Source organism: Saccostrea echinata, unplaced genomic scaffold (assembly GCF_033153115.1).
Source record: "Saccostrea echinata isolate AGI-Se365-2 ecotype Australia unplaced genomic scaffold, CSIRO_AGI_Sech_v1 ptg000046l, whole genome shotgun sequence".
NCBI lineage: Eukaryota > Metazoa > Mollusca > Bivalvia > Ostreida > Ostreidae > Saccostrea > Saccostrea echinata.
The window spans coordinates 10,517,544-10,528,902 of NW_026889795.1; the positions used below are offsets into that span (position 1 = coordinate 10,517,544).

Below are 11,359 nucleotides of genomic sequence, written 5' to 3' on the forward strand. Positions count from 1 at the left end.
TGATGCATTTCTGCCATTGGGTAACAGCTAATGAAGTTAGTCTGACACCACTAGAAGTACTCATGAAAGTGGGGATCTCTGATTATTATACTCTTTTCAAAATTGAAACATAAAACCAGTATGACTGAATTGAGAATTCGAAGTATTTTTATTTTATCAAATGATACAGTAAATTCTTCATTTATCTAAAAAAAAAAAAAAGAAGTCAAGATATCAGGGATTGAGATATCAAGATTGAAAATTATTCATGCAATAAAGTTAGGTCTGTTGACACACACTGACATATTCCTATACTGTCACTGCCGCTCGTAAAAATTATACCTATAAACCTTTTATTTAATAGAAATACAAAGAAAAATTCCAAAGTAAATTTAAACAACTCCATCCTTTTGAAACGAATCTTTGTTTTGAAGATTGAACAAGTTGTCAAACAGCTGGAGCACCATGAGAAGTTTTTGTTTGCAGTAAGTTTAGATACTAACATTTCTCTTGAAAACGTCGTAACCTTTGAATAAATATATTCAGTATTTTTATTTCAACATTTCCAAAAAAAATATTTTTCAGCATAATAAAAGTAAAAACTCTTGCTTCAATTATCTCTAAATTACGACAGTATGACATTCTGAATGTTAAATATTGATGTCTGTGGTTATAAATATTTTTTAATGTGAACTTTAACCTTTGACCTCAGTATTTGGATCGAGTATGTCAGAAAGACCAACAGCTATGCCAGGCCTACCATGGACAACTTGTCAAGCTGTATGCAGAATTCGCCCCCAAGAAGTTGCTTCCATTCCTAAAGAGCAGCATTCACTACCCGCTACAGAAAGCCATGGACGAATGCCAAGTCCGAGGGCTAATTCCTGAACAGGTCTATTTACTTGGTAAGCTTTATCACTAAAATCACTATGTCTTTCTGTCTAGCGCGTCCAATAACCTTACCTAGACATTTTTGCTCTGGAGATTATCTCTCAAACCACTTTTTTATGCCCGTCATCTGTATGGCAGGAGCTTATATTGTTTGTGATGTCCTACCATTCCTCTGTCCTTCTATTCTTTTATCTTTCCATCACACTCTGCTTCTAGCATATATTATAATGATCCTGAAGTATAAATTATTCACTCTTTCTACAATTTATTCTTAGTGCAATAACAGCAAATATAAACACTGTCATTTGGTATTTTCACAATTTTGTTTTTATGTTTCTTTTCTTCTTTAATTAGGTCGTATGGGGGATCTGAAGAAGGCCTTGACCTTGATTACAACAAAGTTGAAGGACGTTACCCAGGCAATTGAGTTTTGCAAGGACAAGAATGATGAGGAACTGTGGGCGGATCTCATTAAATTCAGCATAGATAAACCATGTAAGACCAAATCCCTTTTTAGCTCACCTGAGCTGAAAGCTCAAGTGAGCTTTCCTGATCACAATTTGTCTATAGTATATCTGTCTGTCTGTCTGTCCATCCGTCTAAACTTTTCACATTTTCGACTTCTTCTCCAGAACCACTGAGTCAGGGAAGGGTGGGACCACAATGGACGATCAAATTTTTACATAGGAATATATAGGAAAAATCTTTAAAAATCTTTTTCTCAAGAACAACAAAGCCATGATTGGTCATATTTATATGGAAGCTTCCCCAGGTAGTGTAGATTCAAATTTCTTCAAATCATGACCCCCGGGGGTTGGGTGGGACCACAATGGACGATCAAATTTTTACATAGGAACATATAGGAAAAATCTTTAAAAATCTTTTTCTCAAGAACAACAAAGCCATGATTGGTCATATTTATATGGAAGCTTCCCCAGGTAGTGTAGATTCAAATTTGTTCAAATCATGACCCCCGGAGGTAGGGTGGGACCACAATGGATGATCAAAGTTTTACATAGGAATATATAGGGAAAATCTTAAAAAATCTTTTTCTCAAGAACAACAAAGCCATGATTGGTCTTATTTATATGAAAGCATCCTCTGATAGTGTAGATTCAAGTTTGTTCAATCATGACCCCCGGGGATAGAGTGGGGACAAAATGAAAGTTCAAAGTTATAGGGAAAAAAGCCACAGTAAGTCAAAGAAATATGTAAGCATTCTTAGTGTAGATTCAAGTTAATTCAAATCATACCCCCTCCCCCCTTTTTAGGGGTAGGTCCGGACCACTTATGCATTTAAGCTTTTCAATATCCTTTTGTTAGCCATAGCTTTAATCTGTATTGTTGAAATAAGAACTTGTAGTCCCTTTCAGTCACTGCATGCTGTAGAACACTCCACTTTATCTTATATGAAAGTATTTACAAACATTTACCCCAAAAAGAGTTCAAGATCATGTCTGCATCCAATTATTTGAACTATGTGCAGACTTCATCAAATTAAGATTCCACCTTATTTATTCCATTCAGTTCTTTCTATTCCATAATTTAAATTTACAAAGGATGTAAAAGTAACAAAATAAAATATTCTGAGACTATTTTATTGACAGCTTTTATCAAAGGATTACTTCACAACATTGGGACTCATGTTGATCCCATTAGACTGATCCCTCAGATCCAGAATGGAATGGAAATCCCAGGATTAAGGGATTCATTGGTTAAGATCCTTCAGGACTATAATCTACAGGTAAGAAGGTGTCGAAAGGGCTCAGAAATAACGGTGGCATAATTTATAGTTACAGAAAGGAACAGGTAGGAAGGTGTCAAAAGGGCTCAGAAATAACGGTGGCATAATTTATAGTTACAGAAGGAAAAGGTAGGAAGGTGTCGAAAGGGCTCAGAAATAACGGTGGCATAATTTATAGTTACAGAAAGAACAGGCAGGAAGGTGTTGGAATGTTTCAGAAATAACGTTGGCGTTATTTATAGTTACGGGAAGGAACAGCTTGGCTTTGGACATAATTGATAGCATAACAATGACTGAGTTATGTTTGATATTGCCGGAAGGGAACAAAAATGAAAACAGAAATTGGCAAGATCTACATTTCTGGGAGGAACTAAAACGATCTATTTATGATTGACATTGTTAAAAGCTGGTTATGATTATGGCACTTTAGATGTGAAAAATTCGGGTACCCTAGGTATTTCTGATCTTTACAGTCAGAAGACATGCCCTGCCTCATTTCATTCAAGTTATATTCTTTTATACAGATCTTCTTTGATTTGTAATTAACCATAAAATCTTGAGTATTGTGTGGTGATATCTTTATGAAGGTGTCTAGTTTTTGTGTGTTATTTTCTCATCCCAAGACTAAAGACTATAAAGAATGAATCAATGACTTTCTTCTTTAAAATGCTCACTTTATTGTACCAGAAGATATCTGTTACCGCTTCCATCTGACAGTTTGCTAGCTGGAACTCAATAAAATGTTTGGGCTTTCATACATTTTTATCTTTTAACATTTTTGCATATACTTGATTAATTCCTGTAGCTTTGTTATTCTCGATTAAGTACTTTTTTTTAAGCACATAAACTCCAATCTTCACAATGTCAAGTCTTTGTGATATCGTTCATCGAAGTACGTAGTACAGTGAAGGTGCCAAATGGAAATATCGGCGAATTTTTTAGATAGAAAATACATTCTTTACAAGGATGGGCGATTCTTTTTAGGACTTTACTTTTATCGGACAAGTGCAATGTGGTTGAAAACTACATGTTCAGGACGATTAGATTTCTTATTTAGACTTGTCGCATGATGTGGCAGTCACGTGATTTTAGCAAATATACCTGAAGTATTGAGGTCATCTATAAATTCCAATATTGCAATGGCATAACCAAGCTAAAAATCTAAATTTAATTTATATTTATTTTCAAGATTCTTTGTAGTTTGTGAAAAGTGCTGCGAACCTATATAGATTCTACTATCTAATTGCTAAAATTACATTTGTTACACCGAATGTTGAATATTTCGCTGGTCAAGTACATTAAATATAGATATAATTAATTCCTTTACAAGAATTCAAGAGGTTCGAGCGCTTTTCAAATATCTTCATACTTCTTGAGTTTATGTGTAAAAGCTTGTCATAATTCATTGAGGGTATGCCTTTGCAATATATCGATTTATTACGACTCTTCTATTACCCTTCAATGAATCTGCATACAAATATGCGGCAGTATCGCTTGTCTAGGGAATGTACGGGAAATATATGGATAAAATCATAAAATGAACCTCGCATCCAAGTTAATGGGTTTTATAAATCTGCATCTAATAATAATATATTTAATTACAAAATACATTTTTCATTGTATAAATATAACTCGATCCGCCTCTCATTGCATACAAACTACGTCAAATTTTACGATATGACGTCACATTGACAAGTGCATTACGATCAGTGATTTGTTTATATATTACTTTGTGGGATTTAACCAACGACAAAAATGCATGCAATAGTTAGTATTAATGTAGTTTAAAGCTATCCAGCAGTTTAAAATAGCAAATCATTTCATTTTGTGGTATTTTGTAGAACATATTTTTGTGTGATGTCATAGTAAGCATTTCCCGTATAAATTAGGTCCCGCCTCCTTATTGCAGCCTTAACTGTGCTGTGTAAGCTCTCTTTTAAGCCAGTGGCGAGTTTTCGATCTTGTTTATGCACTGGCCGTGGTATATCTGTGCTTCTGAATCCCCCACTCAGAGTTTGTATGAGGTTCCTTGTTTTAAGGCTGCCTCTACATCTCTATCAATTTTCAAGTTTGTAAACATACTTCTACTGATTCCCGTCTTTGATAATATCTTTCTTTCTTTTAGCCAGTTTTTTTCCTGCTTTAATAAGTCTTGTTTTGAGTTTTTCAATACAAAGTTAAGCTTATTCTTCGTACTTCATACGGCGGGTGTGACCGGTCGGCAGGGAATGCTCACTCCTCCATGGCACCAGATCCCACCTCTAAATTTTGAGGTCCGTGTTTGCTCCGCTCCAAATTTCTATCGTTTCATTGGACTTTAGAGATTGCACCTGTTCGTTATCTTCATATTTCACTTAATAGAGAATGATTTCAATCTTAATAACTAGTTTCAAAATCTTATGCCATCAGTGTTGAAATTTCTGAAACAAGACATTTTAACAGAATCAGAAAATTCTTATTTTCATTTTCCTGTTGACAGATGTCATTGAGGGAGGGCTGTAGAAGAATTCTGGTGGCTGACAGCTTTAACTTACTAGACAGACTGGTCAAAACACAGAGAAGAGGCGTAGCTGTTGACAGTATGTATGGCATATTGTTGGGGGTTTATGAGTGAGAAAGATGTCTGGTGCTATATATGGAAGTTTTACACAAATGTGGAAATGTCATTTTTAGGTACATGTATATCATTTTTGAGGGATGGATGGATGGTGTGAAAAGATAAATTTCTGGTGATAAACGCAATTTTATTTAAAGCAATATTTTAATGCTGTTTTGATTACATGACAGTGAGGCTTGTGTGTTCTCTGGAAGGGGTAATTTTTTTTTATGAATGCATATCACCAAGTAAGAATGTTATTTGGGGTTTATGATTGGAAACAACAAACAATGACCAATAATAATTTTATATCATATTCAAGGTCTGAGAGAGAGAGAGGTGTAAACATGAAAATTTTACTAAAATTGTAGGTATTTAAAGGATAACATTTTTTTGTTTACCAGGTAGTCAGTGTTGTCCTATTTGTCAACAGCGAATCATAGTAACAGGTAGGCTAGAGCTTTTCTGTGAAATCAAGTCAATTGTAAAGTTTGAGATTTGAAATTAATGTCATCATGCATTTTTGTCATGTTATATTTTACAAATTTATATCCTTGATCATGATCTGTTTTAATTCATGTCCGATAATCAGTTAATACAAGATACTGTTTTGTAGATTTGAGATATGCCAGCAATGTTGTATTATTCCACTGTAAACATGCATTCCATGAAGATTGTCTACCCACAAACTCTATGGTATTTTTATCTTTTCAATATATCCCTTTATTTTATCGTTTATGAAAGAAGATATTTTAGAACTTTGAATTTGAACCAAGTTTCAATTGCAAAATGATATTCCTGTATATTAATTAAATATACGGATCTGTTCTTTTAAACCAGTATACTGGGGGCACTTGTTGCTTTCTTATTCTGTTATCTTTGATCCATACTTTAACAACATGCAACACAAAGGTTTAAGAAGTAATGGTAAGTTTTGCCTCACCCTTTTGTACCTATGGGTTTCTTGCTATAATTTCACCTTTCATATTATCATTTGTTTTGTCTATTGTCTTTGATTTTATTTCTCACAGTACTTTGATTTTCTTGTCATTCTAGGAGCGCTGTACAATCTGTAGTACACAAAGAAGGGGACCAGGATCTAAAGGCGTGGTCAAGTAATGTCAATCACAGGAGTGCTCCAATCATATCCATAGAAGGCGTGGTCAAGTAATGTCAATCATAGGAGTGCTCCAATCAAAGGCTGGCTAAAAATTGATAATCGAAGGAATGGTTTTAACTGTCTATGGGACGTTTTAGCTCACTGTTAAAAAAATTATGTTTATTGTGCTTGTATTTTGAAACTTTATTTGTAACAAAACCAAGAATATAAATATTTAATGTATCAAAAGGGAATTGTCATTTGTTTAATGCAAATACTCATTTTCACTATGGACTGCCACTGCGTAATGAAAATAAATGTTATCATGAATAAATATTTTTATCTCACAGTTAATCTTTTATTTTGTTTTTATAAGCATATTTAAGATACCTCATGGAAATAAAGTATTCACATAGATATGGCGTACATGTCTCCCATTTGTTTCAGTATGCAATATAGATACTATTTCTAAAACGAAGCTATTGACAAATAACTTGATGATACAAGGATATAAACTTTCTGATTTAAAGTCAGCATATCGCAGATACTATGGTCGAAACAATGGCCTTGACATACAATACGTTGTTAATTCGAATGCTGACTGACGTTTTTCATACAAATTTTAAGGTCCATTATTTTCACAATTAATTTTCTGAATTATCTACAGATTTTCCCGCTTATTCAATCTTAACAAGGAGCACACGGGAGGTGTGACCAGTCGACAGCAGATGCTTACCTCTATTCATAGTCCCTTGCTTTTGAATTTTCATTCCTAATGAACGTTTTGATTCATTTCTGGAGAATATTATTGGTCTATTCCTGGAAAATAGTAGAAAATAGTATTAATGTTAAATTTCTGTTCATGTTCCTTTCCAGGAGAAAATTTCTTTGCATCTATGGAAGATACTGTTTCCTGTTTAGACTTTGGTCATGGTCAATAACTGCAGCACATTAGATGTCCATTCCTTCTGAATAATTCCATACATATTTTCCTATTCAATCAATTTTTGCAGTGCAGGTAGATTTATCATAAAACTTGACCGACGTTTAGCATTACAAAAAACCAATAATAATTACAATAGAATTGAAATTGAGAAACAAACCAATAGGCAATATTATTCCTGTTTTCTTAAGAACAAGAGAAAGTATGTTGATTAAAAACTAATAATTGTTCTAATTCTAATTGTTTTCCCTGTTATAGCTCTTTGAAAGTTAGGTGAGTTAATTTCTTGATAATTCAACCGGAATGTTAATTTCGTCAGGTGAAAGGTCAGGAGCCAGGGTCTCGTGCGGTTGTGTTTATGTCTGACGTCAATGGGTGGGGACAATTGAAATTAACACGTGCGACCTCGTGTGTTTTAAATGTATGAGACAGCATTTTTAAAATTAATATTGAAAATTTTATTTCAAATATAAATCACTGTCTGCTTTGCGTGTTATGCAAATTATCCCACGTTTCCAACTATTGTTGATGCCCTGGCATACCCAACAAACTAGACAGTGATTCCTTAAATTATTACAGTATAACTAAAACACCGAGAAAGAAAATGATTTCATATTGTAATGGAATTGAAATCGGAAAAAAATCTCAAAAAAATGTTTACATTTATTTAAGAAAACAAAACTAAACTCACTCATTTTTACATGTACCAGATCACATTTAAAATTTGTTTACCATTGAAACTACCAAATTGAAAGTCACAAAATGGCTGAAGTGATATGTAGAGCCGAAATAATGGGCTTTCACTTTGTTCATGGCCATATATCTCTAAATATAATAAAGATACTTACTCCAAAATTTCAGTACTTAGTAATACACCCATTGACTGCCAGAACAGACCAGACTCGCTTTGGTAAGGATTGATACAAATTTTATACGTTAGAGTTAGAGATGTCCAGATTTTTAAAACATTATCAATTAGGTCCTGTCTAGTTTTTATTTGAGAAATATCCGTTTTTGAAGTTTTATTTTCACAGTTCCCAAACCATTTTCGATAATGTTAATATCTGGAGATTGTGGGGGCCAATTGATGGTGTTGATGCCATTTTCAGTTTTTCACCTACAAGTCTCTCTAGATGTATGGACTGGTGCATTATCTTCCTGAAAGATGTATAGTCTGTCCTGCTCATATTTGGAAATAACTAGCCACAGATTTGCATAAAAAATTTATGACCTACTGTTAGGCCTTTGTTTTATACTAAATTTGACTACTGAATATTCCTTCTACATGATCAATACTTAAGGCTTACAGCATTTATTAACCGATAAACAGGGAAGTCCCTCCTCGCAGGCACCTGATCATACCTCTGGAATTTCAGGGCGTATGTGTTTTATGCCCTGTTCAAAAATTTGTATTATTAGTAGATTTTCTGTGATCGATCACTATTCGTTATTTTTACTTCTTTACTCTTCTAAGGAGAGATAATCAAAAATAAGTGAAAAATTTATGGCATCTTTTTAAAATCTTCTTCTCAAGAACTACTGAGCCAGGAAAGATGAAACTTACCTGAAGACATCCTCATGTAGTGTAGATTAAATTGGTTCAAATCATGACCCCCGGGGGTAGGGAGGGGCCACAATGGACGATGAAAGTTTTATCTAGGAATATATAGGGAAAATCTTTTACAATTTTCTTCTCAAGAACAGAAAAGCCACGATCGATCATATTTATATTGAAGCATCCTCAGGTAGCGTAGGATCAAGTTTGTTCAAATCATGACCCCCCGGGGGGGGGGGGGAGGGGGTAAGAAGGCAGGGCCACAATAAACAAAAATCATTTAAAAACCATCTCCTCAAGAACAGCAAAGCCATGGTTGGTCAGATTCATATAGAAGTATTCTCAGGTAGTGTAGATTCATATTTGTTAAAATCATGTCCCCTTGGGGGTAGGGCGGGGTCACAATGGACGATCAAAGTTTTACATAGAATTATATAGGAGAAGTCTTTAAAAATATTCTTCTCAACAACAGCAAAGCTATGTTTGGTCATATTTATATGGAAGCATCCTCAGGTAGTGTAGATTCAAGTTTGTTCAAATCATCCCCTCTGACCAATTACATGTATATACCGTAAAACTGGAAATTTTTACGTCGATTAATTTTTGCGAATCTAGGTCAAAAAGCTGTTTATTAATTTTTACGTTTCAAAATTTTGCGAATTGTCATTGGCGCTAAAATTTAAAAGCGCTTAAAACTTTTATAACAGTTTATAAGTTACGCATGTACATGCAATAAATTACGCGTATTCATACAATATTAAACGATGCTTACTTTCAATAATCAGATAAAATATAAGAAGAGATAAAACATCTAAACTGTTTAAAGTTTTCATAACATTTTATCAAATCACGCATGTACTTAATTATATTTCTTAAAATGACAACTGCTTACGAACATCTGTTCACCCGGTTACAAATATACACAAGCCGTCAGCAAAATTTTTGCTTACATTTTTTGTTGTTGATTTATTTTTAAGAAAAATATTTTTGCGAATGCAATGCACGCGCAAATTTGCTAAAAATTTATCTACAGTAAAAATTTCCAGATTTACGGTATAGTAAAACTTTTCAGAACTAAACTGATTTCTGCTTTTTCCTATCTTAAGTGCTCAGGTGAGCGATATGGCCCATGGGCCTTTTGTCATTTCAAGAAAATGAAACAAAGAAATAAAAAGGAAAAAAGAGAATGCTCATGGAAAACAACGCTCACCTCAGTCACTACGGCCCTGGTGTTCTTTATTAGCAGAATTTTTCCTACATAATCCGATGTAAAACTTTGGTTGTCTATTGTGGACCCACCCGTCCCCTGGGGGTTATGATCTGAACAAACGTAAATATAAACTACCTTCAGGAAACTTCCATATAAATATGACTTATCATTCCTTTGTTATTTTTGAAAAGGAGATTTTTAACGATATTTTTAAATATATTCCTATGTACAATTTTGATCGTCTTTTGTGGCCCAAGCCTACCTCCGGGGGTCATGATTTAAACTACTTTGAGCCTAGACTGCCTCTATATCCATATGACTACTTATACTTTTACATATCCTCACAATCCCAGGGCCTTAAGTCAATATGTTGCCATGGGACTCCTGGCCAACTTTACTCAAGATTTTCAAAGAATTCACACATTTTCACTATATTATCAATAGAGAAGTCCCAAGGAACAATAGAACCTTGACCCTGGGTCACAGGTTTTGATAACTTTATAAGAAGCCATGAAATTAACAATTCTGGAAAAAGCACCCTTGCTAATCATAGCTATGTAATTAGTTTCTTTGTTTTATCACCAGGAGTAGAAAAGTATATTTTTTTAAAAATATGCTTTTTTACTATATAATCATAGAGCCCCCCTTTCAAGAACCCCCAACCCTGGGTCTATGAATTTTACAATTTTGGAAAAGGCACCCTTCCTCATCATAACCATATACTTAATTAGTATATTTAATACCCAGGAGCAGAGAAGAAGTTTTTCAAATAAATAATGCATTTTCACTAAAATCAATAGAGTCCCACCCTAACGCAAAAACCCCTGACCAAGGGGCCATGAAATTCACAATTACTGGCTTATCATAACTATGTACTTTGTTAGGTTATTTAATACCCAGGAGCAGAGAAGAAGATTTTCAAAGACATGATGCATTTCAACTTTAATAAATAGAGTCCCGCCCTAATACGAACCCCTGACTCAGGGGCCATTAAATTCACGATTTTGGAAGAAGTACCCCTGCTTATCTTAACTATATACTTAGATAGTTTGTTTAATACCCAGCAGCAGAGAAGATTTTTAAAGAAATAATGCACTTTCACTATATATGATTTGTATAGTACCGCCCTAACACCAGAACCCCTGAACGTAGGGCCATGAATTTCACAATTTTGGTAGAGGGCTCATTGCTTATTACAAATATTCCAACAGTGTGACTGTTTGATGTCCAGAAGTAAAGAAGATTTTATAAGATTGCATCAATTTTGGTGGTTTTTGCCCCAACCCCTAAAACCTGAGGGGCAGGGACCATGAAATATACAATTTTTGTTCCCCTTTAACCA

General features: G+C 34.2%; 1 protein-coding gene across 7 annotated transcripts in view; it reads left to right on the forward strand.

The window, feature by feature from the left end:
- Nucleotides 1-11,359, forward strand: part of LOC133202058 (vacuolar protein sorting-associated protein 41 homolog) — a 158,123-nt gene that overhangs the window by 29,906 nt on the left and 116,858 nt on the right. For 2 of the 7 annotated variants that reach the window (XM_061337840.1, XM_061337839.1), the window contains exons 21-28: nt 414-464; nt 692-884; nt 1,225-1,365; nt 2,478-2,614; nt 5,094-5,193; nt 5,615-5,659; nt 5,827-5,906; nt 6,267-6,577. In XM_061337840.1, the coding sequence (XP_061193824.1) occupies nt 414-464; nt 692-884; nt 1,225-1,365; nt 2,478-2,614; nt 5,094-5,193; nt 5,615-5,659; nt 5,827-5,906; nt 6,267-6,329 (810 nt within the window). In that variant the 3' untranslated portion in view covers nt 6,330-6,577. Of the gene's footprint in view, nt 1-413; nt 465-691; nt 885-1,224; nt 1,366-2,477; nt 2,615-5,093; nt 5,194-5,614; nt 5,660-5,826; nt 5,907-6,266; nt 6,579-11,359 lie in introns of those variants that run through there. The other 5 variants (XM_061337835.1, XM_061337836.1, XM_061337841.1 and 2 more) reach the window with 5 other exon arrangements.